The sequence below is a fragment of the Epinephelus fuscoguttatus genome, linkage group LG20 (genome assembly GCF_011397635.1).
Source record: "Epinephelus fuscoguttatus linkage group LG20, E.fuscoguttatus.final_Chr_v1".
NCBI lineage: Eukaryota > Metazoa > Chordata > Actinopteri > Perciformes > Serranidae > Epinephelus > Epinephelus fuscoguttatus.
The window spans coordinates 25,117,268-25,138,957 of record NC_064771.1 but is presented as its reverse complement, the minus strand read 5'-3'; the positions used below and the strand labels follow the sequence as shown (position 1 = coordinate 25,138,957).

Genomic DNA, 21,690 nt, shown 5'->3' with positions numbered 1-21,690 from the left:
TAGAGTATTAATAAATGTTGGCTTTGACTTACCATGTTGTTTCCATCCATGGAATACATTGTACATCTTTCTGACGTTAATCTGTCACTCATGTTTCAGATTGCTTCCTTGTTGTACATTAATCAAAGTAAGCTAAGAAGAAAAAAAACCCGAAAAACTAAAATGCTCTCGTCTGAAATAACCTAATCTAAAATTGCTCACGGACAAAATGGCACACAGACCAAATTATTTTCAAATATTTATTCATCAAAATCAAGACAGTACAAAGACGGTACAAATATGTTACTTCAAAGGACCAGGCAAGTGTAATTTATGGTTAAGATATATAGTTTCTCTCAACTTATTTAAGATAAATATAAGTTAAGATATAGTCAGATACAAGGGAAACAGCAATTAAATGAATTTTCTTTGCCTACATTTGAAGGCATTGAAGAGTAACATGGAAAGAAACTGTGAATGGAACCTAAATGTTCAACACAGACTTTATATATTCAATATCTATACCTATAAAGGAAATGTCTAAGCAGGTTATATACATTGTGATTTGTGCTTGAAAACCTTAAGTGGTGTCAGCTGATTTCATTTGTACCGTATGTTATTTACTGCTGCAAGATACAACTGGGAAACATTCACATCTTGCCATATATGCATATATATACATTTATAATGGACCCATGTTATTTATATAAAAGCATTTTTTCTAGAATTACACACTCAAATGAATAAAGCATCTCTGTTATAGCTTGTGTTGCTGTGAAAACCTACAGTGGCACATTGTAATTATACAAAAGAGCAACTTCTCAGCTTTGAAGCGGCTGATGTAACACAGTAAAAATATCAACACACAGGTCCTTTAGCACTTTATAAGAAGCAGTGTCGTTTTGTATGACTGTGTCATTCAGCTGCACGCTCCAGAGAGCAAGAAGAAATGTTTTTCTTGTAGGATTAATTGGGTGAAATCCTAGTTCTGTGTTGAAAAAACATTACATTTACACTTTTCAGGAAGTTATGCAACTTATGTATACACAGTAAGTCTTGGTAATCCTCTCTCTGGGTAATTTACACTGGTGCTTCTTACTGTTAAGATGATGTAATCTTCCTCAAGATGGCAGTGTGGTGAATAATCTCCCACTGCAGTAAAGACAGACGCGAGTTCTCTCCTGTCTTAACCAAAGCCAGGTCAACTGAGGAAGCCCACTGGGTTATATCTTGTCTTTGGACATAAGTATCTGTAAACCTTCCTGTTACACCCCTCTCATCATTTACTCATGACTAATCTACAGGTAGGCCCACCCTGCCAGATCACCACACGACGTTCAGGTGAAAACCCTCAGACAGTAGATGAGCTAAGAGCAGTTGAGTCATCGAAGAACCTTAAACAAGATGTTTTCATGCCAGAATTAATAATAACCTTGGTTGCTCTCAATGATTTTCTGCTCCAGCTTCTTTTTAAGCTCTGACACCAGAGCAGAGCTGACATTCCCCTCTTTGCGGCGATTGGATTTAGCTTTCTTTGAGCCTTTGGAAGCCAGCGCACCAGATATTGTTGGGACCAGGGTACCAGATATTGTTGGGACCGCTCGGGGCCTCTCATTAGCCCGGGTGTTTGAAGGAGGCGGAGGAGCGCTCGGGGGCGGAGGCTTCGGCCTGGGGCTGCTGGGGCGCCGCTGTTGGTTGCTCTCTTGGTCATTGATAAGGAACTTATCTGCAGGGTTGTTGAATTTGACAGCAGGCATCTTGAAGTTCCAGGACTGCTGGTCCCTGGGTCGCCTCTTGATGATGCGACGTGCCGGCATGATCCTGTTTGACTTTGAGTTGCGCATGTACAGAGCCGTAGAGATCAAGATAGTCACCCCTACCAACAAGCTTATGATAACAGTGACCATGCCTAGAGCTTTCAAAGGATTGTCCCTACTTTTCATTAAAAAGGCCGCCATAGGCCCCTTGAGAGGAGTCTGTGAAAGAGCACAAATAAAATAGTTTAAATCAAGTCCAAGGGACTGAATCCAAGCGTTAACGCAGCATTTGTCCGAAGCATGCAAGCACGAGATGGATGCGCAAAGCACTGACAGAGGAGGCCCAAACAACATGTCTAGAAACAAAGTGACACTCCCACACTCTCACTCAGTCATCCATCATCCTCTGTCCTACAGTACAGGACTGCAAAGCTATGAACTATGCACAACACTAGTTGTTAGGAATGCATCTGGCAGTGCGGTGCATGAGGACTTCTTTTTGGCATGTGACTGATGAGGGCTGAACAAGAACAATGGCAGTTCATCACACCGAAATGGAGTGAAGAGCATGTTTGTGTGAGAATGAGTGAGCAAATCTAGGTTTCCAGTCAAGAAGAAAATACTCCATCTTTGTCACTTTAACAAACTTATAGTCTGAGTCATGCTCTAGGAAAAAAAGTATTTTAGATGATCAAAGATGGGGTTTGTTGTTATGATAAAAATACCAAATTTTCCAATCAAAGATTTAAACAAATTTAAAAAATAAGAAAAAAAGAAATAGAAAAAGATTCCTCTTTTATTGTTATATAAATATTCCTTCAAATGTGCGTCAGTACTCTTTTACACACAGTAGCAAACCAGTAAAAAAATAAATATCTTTTTAAAGGTTACAAATCAAGTTACAGGTGCCAAATGTCTCTCACTTGATCCTGCGCACCACTTTGATATAGTTACTCTCAGGGTTGATTCGGGACTTTTTCACTGCGTTACAGTACAGGATTGTGGATATGCAGATTGTTAGTAGGATGAGGGAACTGACAATGCTGAGACAAATTCCAAAAACAGTCAGCGGACGCTTGCTGAGGCCCATCAAGTATGAAATAATGCGACCTTTGATCTGAAAAAAGCACGAATCACAACACAGAAACAACACCAAAGACACCGAGTCATCTCATCATGTAGTGAAGGAATGAAAACATAATGAAAACATGGCAGGTAAAATATGAGTTAATGTAAATGACTGAAAAACTTTAAAGGATAATGCCACTGTTGTTTTAGATCTCAAATTTGTATCTTTAAATTTACTGAAGAAACAAAAAAACAGTATGAAGTGACGCTTCTAACTAGTGTTATATTTGCAGCCATATAATTTATTTCCCTGTGCCATAAAATTGTCCAAATTTTTAAAGAAAATGACAAAAAAAATGGTAAAAATGAGTAATAACCATCATTAAGAAATGTTGAATTAATAGGTAATTTAATGTTAACAAAATGAAGATAATTATTAATGCTATTAGTAATGCTATTGTGCTGTTATTTAGTTTAGTGTTGCATACATTGCAACATTTTATATACTGTATTTAGTATTTGTTAATGGTTAATAACTGATTTGTAAAGCATCTATAAACATTATTTGGACGGCTATACCTTGATAAATGGTTAAAAAAAAAGTGTAATGCATGTATAAACACTGCAACTTTGTTAAGACCACCCAAATAATGTTTATAGATGCACTTCACAGTATCTATCACCCATTTAAGAAGGTATTAAAATCAATACAACTTTATAACAGACATTCAAATATTGTTTATAGATGATTTACAAGCAAATTATTAATCATTAGTTAATAGTTAATATGGTATATAAATGTTACAATGTGTGCAACATTAAACTGTTAAAATAACATAATTTATGGCATTACTAATAATTAGGAACATTGTTAATTATAATTTCATTGTTTATTAACAGTAAAATAACTATTAATTAAAGTGTAATTAACTATCAAGTTACCATTTATTAATGATGGTTAATATTAGGGGTTACCAAAACCTTGATGCCCCCTACAATTATCCTGAAAAATTGCAAAATCAATAAATAGTAATGAGGCGTCCTCTATAATAAGTTGTAAATTGTAACTTGTGGTTTTTAAAAATATTTTTCTAATGTTTTATAAATCAGTCCTTCATAGGAAAAACCTTTGGGTTACCAAAATGCGACAAATTCTTTTGAGTAGTTGGACAGTTTGACCAATTGCTTGGATCAAATTTCTGTTATTCACATTATGCACAGTTTCGCCTTTATACATTAAAAACATTGTACATTTATTTAACATTTATAGCTGTGAACTTGGTAACAATTAGACAGTGCTATTTATTATAACTATTTGTAACGGGAAATTGTGGCTTATAGTAGGAAACCCAGAGAGAATTATCACCAGCTCTGCAGCTCAATGGAGCTTTTTAGCCTCTTTTAGCTCATTGTTTTTGGTTCTACATTACATTTAGTGTTTCCCACTACAGCACACAGCTGTTTTTAACGAAAAAGCTCTGATAAATCAAATGTATCACAAAGTTAGCAACTGGCTAGTTGAAAAAGAATAACATCTAACAGCTTACGAGTCACTGGTTTTTGTCTCTTCATGGGGATTGTTGATAAAATTAGAAGCATTAAAATGAGCGGCATTACCCTATAAAGAATATGAGCTCAATGAATTGTGACTGGCTGTAACAAGGATGCTGAATTAGCAGCTGCGTAGCATGACAACAATGCCTATTATTATTAAAGCTTAAATCTGCTGCCTAGAGCTTGGAAAAGGAAGCGCTGTGAGCATGCTGCAAGATAGAACTACGTCTTACCGCCTCTGTGATGTCGATGTTGACCACGGCGGTTGTGCTGAAGGATGGGGAGCCTCTGTCCCTGGCTTGGACCACAAGAGACCACTTGCAGTCCTTCTGCTTGGTGATGTTCCGCACAATCTCCATGGACTTGATGAACGGCTTCAGCTTGATCTCCCCGGTGTCTGAGTTGATGTCAAACGCGTTGTCAGGATCGGCCCTCATGATGGAGTACTCGATGACGTTGTTCGGAGACTCTGCATCATCGTCTACTGCCTGTAAAAAGTAGCAGAATACCATAAAATGTTTTTTTCATTTTAAAGTGATAGTTATGATTGTTTGATGTGGGGTCGTATGAGGTACTTATCCAACACATTCTCACTCTGACCTCGTCACATATCGACGTTTAGTCATGGGCTTCCCACGTCCAGATACGACGCGCAAAGTACCCTGGGTGCGTTGGTTGTTGCCGTTGGACGCTGTGTCAAGTTCTGCCTGTTACATGCATTGTCGTCTTTCAAAATACACCTTACCTTACATCATGCCTTTTTCACAGGAAATTGACTGTTTACATACAGTCTCTATTAAAAATAAACGCACTACGTCAGTACAACACTGCACCCTTTTTTTCCAACAACATACAACAACAAAAACATATGGTTGGGTTTAGGAAAAAAGAGCAGGGTTTGGCTTTATAATCTTATGGGACGCAAACACCACTCTCTTGGGTGAAGGTCAGCGTTTGTTGGACCCATCCGCCACCAGTCCCACCCAACCTACTCGGACTTTCATCGCCTTGACTTTTGTTCTTGTCCCGCCACGTTTCCTCCTGATGCCACCAAGCGCCGATAACCTATAAAGGCGACCAGACGCTTATCATGCTGACATTAATGGATGGCTTTTTTGTCAGCATCTGACACCGCAAGTCACTGCCCACTCACCTGTTTTCAACGACTTATCCATAGTCAGTGTATTACCTACAGTAGGTGGTGGTCAGCACGCGCCCAGTTTGGAGGAACAGGCATGAGTACCACCAAAGCAAAACGTATTTTAGCCATCTAAAAAAAATCAACATCACCTTAGGTGTGCACTTTATTTAAAATATTTTCATCACTTAACTTGGCTGTCAGACAGCCCTTTCCAATGCTTGACTAAACTGAAACCAACCAACTTCTCTTCAGAGCCAGGCTCCATTGACAAAACCAGATATTGGTGGTCTACCGCTGCCTCAGTCGGTTAGTTTATGTTATTGTGTGACTTTGATTGATTCAAACTAACCCTTTAAAACACCAAAGTCACACAGTAACACAAACAGAATTACCAACAAAGCAGTGGTCAACCAACAACTCACATGTTCTGTGAAGTAAGACTACTGGTTTTGTCAATGGAGTCTGGCTTTGAAGAAAGCATAATGCAATGAAAATATCCAGAATATAGCGCACTCTTAAACTGACAATGATTTTTTAAAGTTTTGCTGCTGCCCCCATCCACAGCAGTACATTACTTAGCTTGGTGGTACTCCTGGCTGCTTCTCCAAAGCGGGAGCACACCAGCCGCATCTACTGTAGGTAACACACCGACTATAGATTAGTACCTCAAACCACCCCACTTAAAAAAACAACTGAACTATTATTTTAATAAGCTGCATACTGGACTGCCAAAAATACACACAAATGCTCACATGGCAACCTTTGCTACACAGATATTTTCAGTTTTAAAAATACAATTTCCACAAACAGCTGGGCACTGTATTTCAAATAAACACAACACAATACTGCATTTATTTGGGACTATTTTTTATCAATGGATTAATCGTATGTGGTAACAATGGAGCTCTACATCATGAAGGAAGTAGCCATATTAGGCTTTAAATATTATAAACATTTTATTTGTTTAAACATTAATTTATTTTGATATTGGCCATCCTGGACTTCCATATAATGTCTCTAAATGTCAGTATGATCACAAACAACTTGTGTTTTGATCATTTTATAGCACAAGGGGGAAATGATGTGACACTACATACCTCTACTTTGACAGGTGTACCAATGATCATGGTCTTCTCCAGGAAAGTTTCATCAAACGCTGGAGGGTGGTCGTTCATATCAAGGACGGTGACAAAGACTTCAGACAAGCCGTACTTTCCCTCTGAATCTTCAGCCTTGACGTAGAAGTTGTACTTAGACCTGACCTCTGCGTCCAGGCTGGTCCATGGCTGCGTGGAGATGACGCCTGACGTCGGGTGGATGGTAAACCTGCAGGAGGTTCAGACAGTGTATGAGTCATAATAACCACAGCTGTCCATTCTGTGTCAAACACACACACCAGGTATTTCTAATAAAGGCATCCGAATTCACAGCACATCACACCCTGTGAACCTCGACGTGACTCGCATCAATAGTTCGCTATATAAAGCAGATTTTATATTCGTCAAGATCAACAAGCTTATCTGATGCTGTTTTTCTGTCATTGTTTTTGCCAAATCCTTCCAGAAATAGCCAAATTAATACAAACTGTCTTTTACAAATCTTCAAATTTCAACAGTTTCAAGGCAGGTGCACACTCTTCTTCCCACTCATCAGCACCATCATCCAATTTTGCATGTTTATCTGTCACTGTGTGTTTTCATGCAGATCTGGATCACCAACATTTCCTTATTTCAAAGATCTTATGTGTAGAGATATAAATCTGACTTGCCAGTAGCTGTGTTTAAAACAAGCACTATCTAACAGCAGTGCATGCTCATACCCTGCCTGCTATGTAATAAACTGCATCAGTTTCCTCCAAGACTTTGCAGTTCTTCTACACACAAAAACTTTTGCCTTTAGAATAAAGTCAAAGCTGTTATAATCACACAAGTATTTTACACATAGGAAATGAATTTACAGCATTGCCGTGGCTTTGTGCTGCTTTATGCTGTCTGAGTGCTTTCCAGTTCAACATCGGGCTCGCTACCATTTTATTCAGCCACCTTTTCTGTCTCGTTTTCCACTGTGAAAATTCACAAGTTGCCTCGAAACTGATAACTTTCACACAATTAACTCAGGTTGCTGCCGGAAGACGGGCATAAATTCTCACTTTTCCTTCGCTGCATGCTGCCTTGCTTCTCAAAGCTGCCGTTTCTGTGGCTCCAGCTGTCACATTGCATGTTAATTGGCTCTCCCTATGTGAGACGGGCCAGGCTGTCTATTTTTAACCCTCCAATCCAATTAGGAGATTAGCCAGCATCTTGCAGCCATTTTAGAGCGAGCTGTTTGTGCAGCAGAGGGGCCAATCAAAACCGGTTTCCTGCTTACCTCTTCCATCAAAGAGACAAAGATGAATCAAGACTGGGTGTCCTGCTGGCTGAGTTTACCAGACACCCTGAATCCCTGAGTCATGAGTCATATACACATAAAAATAACTTTGTGGTCTGTGAAATTCACTTTACGGAAGTGCGAGAGTTAAGTATCTGATCAGAGCAAACCTAAACTGGCAGGAGTGAAAGGTTTTGACTCACAAATCTGATCCTGATCCATAAATCGTGTATTTGACTTCACCCCAGGGCCCGGAATCTGGATCATTTGCCTGGAGGAAAAAAACAGGATGGAGATTAAACCCCAGATATTTATAGCAGACATAATAAAATATAAGAAATGTACATTTTGTCAGCATGATTATTTACCAATCTGATAAATCTTGATGAATATATAGTTACAAGTGGGGGCAAAAACCCAACCAAGGTCACTGAAGGTGGTCCACGGTGTTTTTTTACTGGCGCTGACTGAGGATAACCAGCTAGGGTCTTAAGCTCATGTGGGTGGGGCAGGCTATAAGTCTCTTCATGTGGTGAGTGGGGATGGAGGTATAGGTCAGCATGATTAACCTTGGAGCAAATTAAGCTTTTTACTCCACACTATGTAGCTTGGACACGCTGTCTGCTCTCAGGATACACACAGTATAATAGAAAAGGAAGAAGCAAACGTGCCCATATTTCTGTAAATAAAAGCCCTGCCTGAGATAAAACATAAAGCAAACAAAGACATTAATTTCGTAACAAGGACCACCAGAAGCCAGGGAACACCAACCTTTTTTTGTCTGGCAACAACCTGCTTTCATCTGATGAACTGCACAGAGTAATTTGCATTTATTGGAGGATTGGTGGGTATTGGTGGATTATGTAATCACTTTGGATGGGTAAAAGCGGAGTTTAATCTTGATTGACTCACTGTTACAGTCACAACACTGGAGCCTCCGGGGGAGTTCTCTGGGACCCTGGCGATGTAATACTCTGAGGTGAATTTGGGGATGTTGTCGTTCGTGTCCAGCAGGTTGATCACAATGTCAGCTGTTGCACTGAATCTCTCGGGAGTGTCGATTTCCACCGCCAGCAGCTGCAGAGAGAAACATGGGAAGTGTGATCAAATCAGTTTGGAGTCAAGGCTAGCAGCTCTGTCAGGCTACAATGCTCATTGTAATTAAACTGTGGGTGTGTTGGGTGTTTACTTTGCACCAAATTTTTAAATAATCCATCCAGCAATTGTCAACCAAGTTGCCAGAATATAATGTCGGCATTGTGTGTTTCTGCAATGTGCTACATTTATACATTTCATATGTTTCATATCATCGTTTCTAAAGTGATCTATTTCTGATTACACATATACGAGCTGAGATCTCACCAGGAGGCAGAGTGGATGGTGTGAGATTGACGTGAGACGGCTGAGCAGCAGTGTTTGTGAAGACCAACCAGTTATTTTAGGCCAAACCCTGATCATTTCCAAACCCCAACCAGGTGGGTTTTGTGCCTAAACCTAACCACACATCAACCACAGCACTGTTACAACACAGAATTAAAATGTAAAGAAACTACTACCACACATGAAATATACAAATACATACAGAAACACAATGCCAACATTTATTTTCATGACTGGACTGACAATAGTTGCAACATTTCCCTCTGAACAACAAATATCAACCAATTGGTGGCGCTAAAGGGAAAATCAGGGGATCACTGAAGTCAATAGGAGTCATCCTCTGGGGACTATGAATATCTGTACCAAATTTCATGACAATCCACCCAAGAGTTGTTGAGAAATTTTCGACTGGACCAAAGTGGTGGACGGTACCATGCCTAGAGCCATGCTGATAGCGTGGCTTAAAATAAATCGCCAACAATTTTAATAAGCAATTAATAGTTTCTCATTTATGAAGTATTATGGCAAGTATTTGCTTAAGTTCCAGCATCTCAAATGTGGAAAGTTGATGCTTATAAAATTCAGTTTTATATCACTGTGGACTAAATATCTTTGGGTCTGAAGCTGTTGGTCGGAGAAGACGTCATCTTGGGCTTAATCTCTATAAACAGAGATCTGCATATGTATGTAGAATCTGAAGGCAACGGCACAAGATTTGGGTATCGAAAGAATTCTGGTTTCCATTTGTAGTCTGAGAAGTATTGACCAACCACATTTATAGACGCAGGTTAAAAAAAAAAGCCAGCTCATAACCCATCAGCTATCGTCTGACGATGATTTAGCTCTATACTAGCTTTTTTAAAAATGTAGCTGCACTCATATGCAGGTACCTGTTTATAGAGATTAGGCAAAATGGCTGGTGCACGGAAAATGAAGTCTTGGCCCAGTTATCTGCTTGCTACACTGGATCTTCCAAAATATGTGGTGGGTTCTGGATAGTTTTGGGCTCGATGCAAAGTAGGGCTGCAACTAACGATTATTTTCATTGTCGACTAATCTGTCGATTAGTTGACTAATCATTTTATTGAAAAATGTGTTAAAATGTTGAAAAATGTCGCTCTGTCTCCCCCAAACCCCAAAATTATGTCATCTAATGTCTTGTTTCGTACTCACGCCAAAGGGTTTTAGTTCACCGTCATGGGAGAGTGTGTAAAGCTGCCAATATTTGAACATAAGAAGCTGCAATAAGAGCATTTTGGGTACTTTTATGGTACTTTTCTATGAAAAATGACTCAAACTAATTTGTCAACCACTAAAATAGTCACTGATTATTTTAATAGCCGATTAGTCATTCGTTTAGTCGACTAATCATTGCAGCCCTAATGCAAAGCAAATAATCGAATGATCAAAAAGATTGATCCACCAAGAGACAAGAAATAATTTTAATAACAATCAGTCATAATGGAGAGATGTATTAAGTCTAACCTTGAAAGAAAGTGTTGGTCCCTTTTCGTAGTCGATGCCAGATGTGTCTTCCACAATGATGGTCACCTGAGCTTCATTCAGGACCGTCTGGGGAACCACTCGCAGCACTCGACTCGGCCCCACGAGTCTCAGTTTAAATTTAGCGTTTGCACCCTGCAAAGAAACACAAACAGCAAGAATGTAGAAACCTCGAATTAGTCAAATTACCTCGAGTGTAGCTGCCCAGAAAAACAAGAAAATGATCCTCGTGCTCAAGTTGACATCTGGCAGATGTCTTGATGAATGTTTGCTACAGCACAGCAGGCACACACACTATAAGGAAGGGATCAATGGATGAGTAAAGGAAATACCTGATCAGAGTCATTGACGGTGATCTTAAAGCCTCGGAGGATCTCCCCTGCAGGAGGATGCTCATACATGGTGACCTCAAACTTGCTCTGTGGTCCATTCTCTCCATAAAAGGTTGGAGGATGGTTGTTGAGATCCACCACCCGGACCGTCACCGTGGTAATGTCAAAGTCCTCCAGCTGATTGTTTGGTCCAACCTCAGACGCCTAGGGTTGAAAATAATAAATTCATTTAGTAGTAGTAATTACAGTAGGTTAAATGTATAAGAGTGTATTCCCAAGAAATGACAAATAAAACATTACCTTGACTATGATTTCATATAACTCATTTCTCAGCAGAGCTGGAAGGGTTGTTAGAGTGATGCATCCACTGGTGCTATTTATGTCAAAGACACCATCACTGCCTGAAAGGTGATAAAGGATGTGTCTTAAATGTGTCAAATAAACAGTAAACAAGCTATGTAAGCTTTAAATGTATTACCTGATGTTTTGTTCTTACCATTTATGATGGAATAATGTATCGGGTTAGGATTGCCCTGATCTCCATCTTTAGCGTACACGGTGAATATTTCAGAACCCTGGAAGAAAATATAATGATTCTTACACATATTTTCTGAAGGTTAACAAAAGCACCTTTACTGGTGTGTGAAGAAGAAGAAGAAGAAGAAGAAGAAGAAGAAGAAGAAGAAGAAGAGGACTTACAGGAACTGAGACTTCGTAGACGTAGCCAAAGTAAGGGGTTCCTATGAAGGATGGAGGCATGTCCTGGGCATCAAGTACATTGATTGTCATGGTGGCTGTAGCGGTCAGAACCTGGTGTTTGCCCTTGTACTTTCCACCTCCATCCTGGAAAAACAAACAGTGAGACAGAAGACAAATTGAGCACTTTTTTTAAAAAAATGTCTGAAGTTATGATTGCATGATATGAGAAGAACAATATTACTTGAAATAAACAAAGTGATATTAAGGTGTCTTTGCTGCTTTTGGTATATTACAAAAATATAACAAACTGATTGTTGAATTAAAGAAAATGAAAGTAAAATATCTCTAACTTTTGTTTAATTAAACAAGATGAACATTGAACTGAATACAAAAGGCACTAATCTACTGATACACTCTTTCAGGCCCGCCCACAGAAACGACTGGGCCCACCTGTTCTCATCCTGCGTTGTCAAATACCAACAAATCGTGCCCCTCAGCATCTCCAGGTGACACACACAGGTCACACAGAAATAAATATTGTAACATGTCATTAATGTAGTGAAATCACACAGGACACAAACTTGTCTCCTGAAAGGAAGTCTGATTATTCTACGTGCTGCACATGGGTTTACATCGGAGTTAACTAAAAGCCTGGTATGCCAAAGGCTGCCTTCAATGTTGATATCACACGCAGAGGGCCGTGGCAAAGCGTCGGTATGTGACGACTTGGGAATGAGAGTGGAATGGCTGGGCCCCTGAAAAGTTCCAATGACTGGCCCCTCACCAAATCGGCTTGTGCCATGTCATTTTCAGGTGAGAGAGGTTTTAATCATGAAACAAAAACACAGTAAATACAATGTTTGTTTGTGTTTTTTAAATAATTATTTGTGAATATTTTGGTCCAAAATAAAATGTGGTCATCATTTGCTTATATTTAGGATGAACATGATTATTGCTGCCCTGAAGGTTTTTCACTTTTCCCCCTTATAGGCAGCCCTGCTCTCTTCTCTGTTAACTTTGACAATGTGTTCCACTTTTTACCCAGCTAAAATCAAACCATTAGAGGCTTCCCACTGGCTGAAAGTAACCTGATGTCTAACTTGAAGTGGTTTAATGAGTTTCTTTCAACTTACTTATCAGAATTACAAAATATAAATTAAAAAAAACAAAAAACAAAACAGCACCATATAATTTGAAATTCATCATATTGGTTAGCTGTCTGTTTAAAACTGGGACGTGAACTTCATAATCTCTCTTAGCATGGCAAATTTAGTACGACTGGGGACAATGGAATCTGTATTTTCATGTTATTATGTTCAGTGACAGCGAAAGAAGCAGAGACTCATATTTTTCTGTGGCAAAAATGCATGCTGCAGTGTTTTATCTTCATTTAGCCATTAGTGAGTAAAACTGATTGTATTAATGGAAGTGGTTGCATCAAAAATCTTTTGCACAGACACACAGAAGAGCTGAGACTAGGAAAACAAACTCTCCATCACATTATTACTCACAGTGGAAACATTTCCTGTCAGGTTATTCACACTAGGAGCAACACTGTCAACACCTCACACACTGAGACTGTGGAAAATCAGCAAAGTGTTGGTGTCCAGAAAGCTTAGTCATGACTGAACTTTTCATGACCTTTGGCCACCAACAGATGGGCTGTGGAGCCTTCCTGCCAAATGTTTCATGTGCAAAGTGCTACAGAGGTAGAGCTCGGCCAATTAAAACCTTCCCTTTTTAGAATAAAGGTGTAAAAAGCAATGCTCCTGGAGAAAGGTTGCTGCTGCACGACATGGACAAATCTGTAACTTCATGTTAAGCTCCTGCTCATCTTACCACTGTGTATATGTTAATGAATCAGAATCATTCTAAATTGACAGCTGCGTGCTCGCTATCTGCAATCAGCATACTGCCCCGCCCCCGTTTCACTGTATAAGGAAATACATCTGCCTAGAGGTCTAACATGGAGGAAAGGATGCTGTCGACCCAGGTCTCTGCTGCTGCTTATCTTAGGTGCTGTTTTTAACACTGTGATTTTTCTAGGCTAATTTATGGTCATCATTACCAGGGCTGGGTATTGTTTAGAAAACTACAATACCAGCACCAACACTAGTAATACCAGTAGAGCACTGGTTCCCAACTGGTCAACCCACGGGGTCTAGATTTCTCCTCAGTCATGAGTTCAAGGTCCACACACTTTAATATTTTCAGCGTCATACTTGTATTTGGCCATGTTATCGAGCTAGTTTGCTGTCTCTGTCAAGCACCTGTCGCATAGTCACTCACTCTACAGCAGGAAACGGCACTTCAAAGTAAAAGCTCTGTGCTGGAAATGCACCCTACTTCAAAATAAAGTGTATTTTTTTTTTACAAACTTGACATGTTTACAAGTCACTTGTGGTCCTTTCAGAATGGACCCATGACCCACTTTTGGACCGTGATCCACCAGTTGGGATCCACAGCAGAAGAGTACTTCATCAGATACCCATCATGTGAATGGAGTGGTGTGTGGTAGAGCCATACTTCCGAACACATTGGTGGTATCTCGGCAGGCTGAACTGCCAAGTCCGTTAAATACACCGTACTCAGTTTTACCACACCACAGACTGCAACATTATGGTTTGTAGCTGCTGCAGGAGTGTAAGCTCCACTCCGGGGACAAATATTAGAGTCTGCCTGGCTGTACACACACAGTGACGGAGCTAACCGTTAGCATCAAACAACTAATGTGTTTCGGTGTCAGTGTGAGTTTGTTAGGACCATTTGACAGCTTGGCGCTGGATGTTAGTGCTGCTGCTATGTAAGCTTGTGCTAACAGGGCAGACTTGCCAGGAGGAGAGCGGCTCTGGAGATAACAGCAACAGAAAGTATGCTGACCTGGCGGGTTGTCGAGACAGTCCAGGATCAGACCCCTGGCACACAAAAGCATCCCATGCTGGTATCACTTCCCTGGAGACATTTGAATACTACTTGGTACTGGGATATTTTGGCAATACCTAATGTTATTGAGTACTGGTTCCCAGCGCTAGTCATTAGAGACGCCATCATCACCACTGCAAATGTTTGACTTCAAGCTTCTTGTGGGTGAAATCTCAAGGAACCACTGTGGTGCTTGAAATACAAGTTAAAGGTCTAAAGGGGAATCTTTTGTGCATCAAAATCGAGTAACAAATTAATCACTACCCAACTGTTCCACTAATAATAGCTTTAAGTTACATATGTTTCCTTCTTGCTTATCATTTTTATGTCTTTGTCATGTTGTAGATTAAATTGTGGTTAAATAGTTTAATTATGACAAATTCAAGTAAGAAATTGTTATTGAATCCCTAATTTGTGTACACAACATTAGTGTGCATGGTTTATGCAAGGATTTGTGCATATGCACTGTTTGTGAATGAGGCCCAGTGTGAATGTGAGTTTTAGGGGCACCTGAGAAGACAAACCCAAGGGCAAAAGGGGCATCAGGTGTGATCCCTCACCTTTGCAACCACTGTCACAAAGTGTGTAGGCGTGGTCTCGTAGTCCAAAGTCTCACCAGGTTTGACTCTTAGGATCCCACTGTGCCCATCGATGGTAAACTTGGCAAATGGTGAAGTCTGATAATGCACAGAGCCACACAGTTAGCAGTGTTTCAACAGTAAATACACATTTTTATCTCACAGTTGACACATGAACAGGAGCAACTACTGCGCTGTCAGCTGTTGGCCCAGACCAAACCTAAACCCCTATTAAGCCTTCAGTGCCTTGCTCAAATGTAATTGAAATTTAATCCACTAAAGTAACACCATTCCCAGACTGCTCTCTGGTATGAGATTAATCTTTCCCTCCGCACACCGTCCCATCATTCGAATGCCCTTTTCCTCCCTCCACATGGCAGCACAGCTCTCATGATGTCACCTCGACCTCCGGTCTCAACCCCCGGGTGTTAGTGCCACACCAAGCCAGTTAACAGTATCACTATGTAAATAACAACAGTGCAGTGGTAATAACACAAATAATATGATTTTTTAAACGGATTAAAGGAGGAAATGGAATCAAACAATTGAAAAACATTGATAAAAACTAAGTGTGAAACTGTGAGAAGATAAAAATAAGTACAACAGTGTAATCAGAAATGCTTGCTCACACTTTCAAATAGGGATTTGGGAACTGAGAGGATAAACTTGTTGGCAGACTTGAGGGTGTATTCCAGCATGCAGGAGTTAAAAGATCTGGAGATGAAGGCTGATGCTCTACTGTACATGCGATTAGTAAAATCTTACAAATCAACCGGAGGCCATGTGCAAGGAGGCTAAAATAGGTCACTTTTCTGGGAACTTGTTACTGTAAAAGCCAGCCTCATTTTGGAGAAATTTTTCAGCCTTATACCAGAGTGAAGTTAGATGCAGGAAATATTTGGTTCTGGGTGTATTAAAAATTTGAATAAATCTCAAAATAAAAACCAAATTTTAAAGCTTAAATTTAGGGATGAAATGGTTACCAGTTCCATGATTAACTGCGGCAAAATTCCCAAAAGGTTAGAATTGCAGTTTCAGATTTTAATTATCATTCATACCATGTTTGATTACCGTGCTTTGAAAATCTCACAATTAATACTGTTCAGCATCAAGCAGTACACAACAGTCTCCCAGATCCAGGTGCAGCATGCAACATGTTTATTTTTAGCTGTTCCCTTGTTTACAGAGACAACCCCGTCTTCATCTACAGTGACACCGACACTCGGGCAAGCATGTCAAAGAAGGCTATCTTTAACGAGGCTTTCATATGTTTATATAAGATATTGACAATGTTATTATTTTAATGTTCATGCAAACAAAAAGTGCTACAAATTTTATCTCTGGTTTTCAATATAAAATTCAGTGTGTATATCAATACCTTTTGGACATTTTCCCCACATTAATTTTGGTCACTAAAATCGTCAAAAGAAATGTTCATACCATTTTATCTCCACTTAAAATTCAACACTAAGCCTCCAGTGTATTCCCAAAATTTAGTAGTAGACTTGGACCAACAAAATAGAACAGCCTAATATAGCACTCAAAATACAGCACTCGATTTCACTGCGACACAGCTTTACAGATCTCAGGGTCACAACTGTGCATCATCTGCATAACATTGAAGCTTACCTGTAAATAATATGAGACACTGCCTCCTGATCCCATGTCTCTGTCTATTGCCTGCACTCTGTAGATGCTGCTTCCTGGAGCAGTGTCCTAATGAAGATACAAGACTTTAAAACTCACCTTATTCTCAATTATTTGTTTGACAGAATGGGCAGATTTAGAGGTCGTTTGTGGCATAAACAAACCAATTGTATTTTTTTATAATGTACTGGGTGCACTGTACCTCTGGGATGTCAATGATGAAAGGCAGGTTTTGAAATTCAGGTGGTTCATCATTGGCATCAGTGACAAACACTCTCACTGTCTCAACAACCTGAAAGCAAGAAGAAACAAAATCTCATAAATAAAAACAACTCTTTAGAGAGAAATAATTGACTGAAGGTGATCAGAAAAAGATAATTTTGTATATTTAAAAACATTATTTTCTAAAGCAGAACATGGTAAGTGTCCCATTTACCTCCTGTCACAGCACTTTGTAGATATATCTTTTTCACAGATCAATCTTTGTATTCTTTTTTTGCCCTCTTCCACTATCCTTGCTTTACTTTCACATATATCATTTTAAAATCACAGATGTCCTTTACCATCGATTTTCTTATAGCTGTAATGACTGTAATTTTGATAGAAGGCATGTATCATCATATTCACTTCCTCTTCCAAAAACAAATGCAAGGCTGTTATGTCCAGAGGAATTGAAAAATACTGAATGCTGATGGCACAGAACACCTGCGTCTCTCCAAGTAGGACATGTTTTGTTAAATATTATGTTGCTTTTGTTTGTAGTTTTCCTGTTTTCTTTTTTGATCCCTTTTGCCTTGGATTTTTAATTACGTATTTGTTTTACACTATGTTTACTTGTGTGCACCCCAGGAAGAGTAGATGCAACCTTGCTAGTGGCTAATGGGAATCCAAATAAATAATGATAACATACAAACTGTAGTGTCATAGCTGTGATTAATATGTCACCAAAAGAGCAAAAACTTACTTTATTGCGACCGTCCGTTATGCTCACGACCACCGAGATTTCATCTTGTTTCTACAACGAAAAGGTGGACGTCACTTTGAGCCACAGCGATGACAGATTCTTAGACGGTTTCTTCAAAACAAACGACAGCCTCACCTCTCTGTCGAGCTCCTGAATCAGAGTCACATTTCCTGACTTGGAGTCCACCCTAAAATATTCTTTGGAGCCCTTTTCAAAAGTCAGACCGTATCGCACGGGATCTCCCTCTGGATCTGTACCATTCAGAATGTATATCTGCGTCCCTGTGTGGCAAAAATAACAAAGAAAAACAATCATGTCAAACAAAAAAAGAAGATATTTTTATGTTCATTATGCAAACCCTTTTGTGTTAACTCTAATTTCTTATTCAGTGTAAATGCCCGTTTAATATTCAGGTCAGATGAGTCACCACCCATATTGTTTTCTTCCCGTAAGTCTTGACGTACGTCACAATCCAAAAGGTATTACAGTGATTAGCTGACGCCTCGAGACCAGTGTGATAATTTCATCTTAACACCTATGCATGACACCTTTAAACTACTCTAAATGATATCTCACAATGAATTTAACCAGCACTGTGATTGCTAAAATAACACTTACCAACTGCTGTATCCTCAGAGATGCTGAACAAGGCCATATTCCCATGTGTACTGCTGGGTCCATTATCATAAAAATACGGAGCATAGTCTGATTGCCCTTCAAAGAAATAAACACGCTCCAAGTTATTTGAGCAGAAGCCACTCCAAGCAATGCATAAGACTGAAAAATGTCATGAATCATGTTTGTGATTCTTATGTGATTAAGAGATAACTGTTGCACTCACTTGCTAAAAAGGGCAGGAACCGAAAGCAGGGAGGGGAAGATGAATTATATTTGGAGTTGCCACCATCACAACACAAACATACTATCACACATTTAGAGTACAAGCAGCATGAGCAGTCTACGCTAAGATGGTCATGCCCTCTCTGTGTGTTAGAGGATTAACCAGATAAGAGCAAGCCAAGAAGTCTTAACCACACTCAAAGAACAAAACAAGAAAGGAAGAAAAAGCAGAGTCCTACCCAAGGTGAAGTGAAGCAGGAGGAGAAACAGTAAAGCATGCGTTTTCTTTTCTTTCTTCATCCTGGTGGGGAGGCAAGGCTTGGCTGGCTCATGTGGAAGGCTTGGCGGAGGGAAAGCGAGCAGCGAGTGTCGTGCCCTTCTGGAGGCGTCTCAGCGAGCTCAGGAGGAAGAGGCTGGGACAGATTCTCAGGCACTAATCCAGTGACGCATCCCTTCCCTCCGAAGACATCTTCCAACCATACTGCTCTCTCTCCGACTTCTCCTGAAAAACTACACGTCGAGGGAAGTGAGTTCAGGTTTCACACAATATGGTGTGATCATCACACCTCTGCACACATGTAAAAACGAACTCATGAGACACTGCATCCATGATTACTGTTAAATCAAAGATCTAATGACATAATATACCCACTAAGATTTCCGCTTTACAGTATTTAGTATTACATTGAATTTACTCCAGCTTACACCAGTGGTGCCCCCAGAAATTTGTCATAGGTGTGGCCAGACAAGGTCTTGGGGTGGCACACCAAAACCAGAAGCCATTACTGAATATCAGGAATTTGATTGTGCCATTGAAGTATATAGGTTATAAGGGAGACTCTTGGGGACCCACTGAACCCATAGAGTGGTACAAGAAAGAGTCCTAAAACCTTGTCCTCTTGTCTTGAAGTAAATTGGTTTTTGGTTATCGGCCTGAAATAAGGTCTGCGGTTAATACGAGCTTACGAAACATTTACATTTTGTTTTATGACATAAAATACATCTGTAATTACCCCACTCATGAATTTTGAAGCTTTAATGTGTCTTGAAAAAGGCGGTTGCTAACAAATGGCTAAATGAGACTTCAGAATGTCATCACGCCGAACACAGCTTTACAGCCTTCTTGCAGTGGCAACATTAAAGTCATGCAATTGTAGTGTAGCTTGTTTATGGGCTAACATTAGCTTTTTACCTCTGGCAATTGCATTTACACTTGCTGAACAAACAGTCTAAGTATCATGACGTTTTGGTTTTTTTTTGCCACAGAGCCTAATTTCTGCAATAATCCAAAATCAAATTGGAAAATCCCATTGGCTTTTTGACGAGGGAACTAGGGTGATGCCAACTTCCTGTCTGGCCTTCAGAAACACATCATCCCTACAGCACTCTGTTTCCATTCAGACATCTTGAGATGAGAGTTCAAGGAACCCCTTTGAGAATGACCATGCCATTTGTTCCCTCGCCAAAATGTAGCCTAAATTTCAAGCATTATTTAGCCCCCATCCCAAAGTGCTATGCCTGACATTATCTACTCTCACAAGATACCACTATCTTTGCGCTCCCTTAAAAAATGAGTGCCCCACAGCCTCTTGAGCCTCCTACAGATTTTAGCAACCTTATAAGTTCAGTACAGCTACACTGTGCAAAATGGATCCAATAAACTTGGGTAGGACATTAAGTTCGCAGACTGTACGATGACAGCATTTACTGAATTGCAGGCTACAACCTAAGATGCAATAGCTTCCCACTAGTGCGCAAGGATGCTGCACGAGTTATTACTTCTCAAACTGTGAAGCATAACATAGAGTGTCACATTATTAAAAACCCTAAAGTTTTCTGGGCATAATATACCGTGGTGTGTCTGTGTTTGCTAGCTGCTAGGGTGCTCACCTGGCAGCTGTAACTCTGCCGCTATTTCCTGCCATGCTTCATCTGTCTTTACACGATCATGGTAAAAGCTGGAGGACACATCATACAGGCAAGGCTTCTGCTGCCACAACTTGACAAGGTCTTCCTCTTTGCTGGAATCCCACACATTTCTTTCAGCGTTTTTTGCCTCCATGGAGAGCTGCTATCCGTCTGTTTGGGTTTAGCACCAGTGCTAATATCTATTGGTTGGTTAGTAGACGTAGGTGGTAATGGCAGTCACACAGTGAGATGGTCATCCAAAATTTCTGACACTGGCAATCCCAGGCTGTCTCTGATCATAAGACCGTGACAACAGCCATCCTTGAACCTCTCACTGTGTGACTATGTGTAGGACCACCATTTTAGAGCCACAACCAAATATATCGTCACGTTTCTTTCACGTTGGTCATCTTTCATCTAGGACAGGCCAAACTCTCACAGTTTATACCAGGCTTTAAAGACAGTATTGTCAGTTTCCAATTACTTTCACCAGGGTAAGCCAATGGCGGGGGGGGCAGCCATTGTTTCATGGGGGTCATGCCCCCCCACATGGGAGCACCACTGGCTTACACACCAGGCACCTCAAACAAACATCATTTGTTCACATTTGTGTCTCTTCGTTAGTTGGTATGGACACATGGCACAATTGGCTCCTGTCGCTGGTGTCTTAAAAGGCTTCAACAAACTCATTAGTCACATGTAGCGAGTCCCACTGGCCTAAGCTTCCCCGTGGCTGCTCTCCTTGGCAGCTCCCTGATCAACACGAGCCTCAGCTGCACTTGTGAATCTGTGATGCACTTATAGCCAAGAAGCTTTGCAGTCCACTTTCCCCAAGAAGCCCAGTGAACTGTCAATCACTATGCCTGAGAACGCCTTTACAAATAGCCAATATTGTCAGTCAGGGTTGTTTGATTTTAAATTTTCAAGCAGCAAGCCCACTTCATATTTTTTTTGTTCGGCTTAATGTCATTTTACAAGAGATGTTTTTCACCAAGCACTGTCTAAAATTGTAAGAACTCCTGGTATGAATCACTTGCAGCTTAAGCAGGTC

The 21,690-nt window shown here is 40.1% G+C and overlaps 1 protein-coding gene across 3 annotated transcripts; it reads right to left on the bottom strand.

Annotated features, from left to right (window-relative positions):
* Positions 1–302: 302 nt before the first annotated feature.
* On the bottom strand, positions 303–20,697 carry LOC125881082 (cadherin-related family member 1). 3 transcript variants are annotated; one of them, XM_049564040.1, is made up of 18 exons: positions 20,622–20,697; positions 18,971–19,241; positions 18,510–18,605; positions 18,027–18,172; positions 17,892–17,942; positions 17,130–17,219; positions 16,910–16,996; positions 15,263–15,379; positions 11,781–11,924; positions 11,578–11,656; positions 11,382–11,482; positions 11,082–11,285; positions 10,732–10,884; positions 8,779–8,943; positions 8,070–8,137; positions 6,597–6,825; positions 4,592–4,846; positions 303–1,955 (listed from the first exon to the last, which is right to left on the bottom strand). In XM_049564040.1, exons 2-18 carry the CDS (start codon positions 19,029–19,031, stop codon positions 1,401–1,403), a joined length of 2,601 nt encoding a protein of 866 aa, XP_049419997.1. In that variant the 5' UTR covers positions 19,032–19,241; positions 20,622–20,697; the 3' UTR covers positions 303–1,400. The 3 variants fall into 3 exon arrangements, with proteins under 3 accessions (XP_049419997.1, XP_049419998.1, XP_049419999.1); XM_049564041.1 differs by having other exon boundaries at positions 18,510–18,596; XM_049564042.1 differs by lacking the exon at positions 303–1,955 and adding an exon at positions 1,973–2,853.
* Positions 20,698–21,690: the final 993 nt, after the last annotated feature.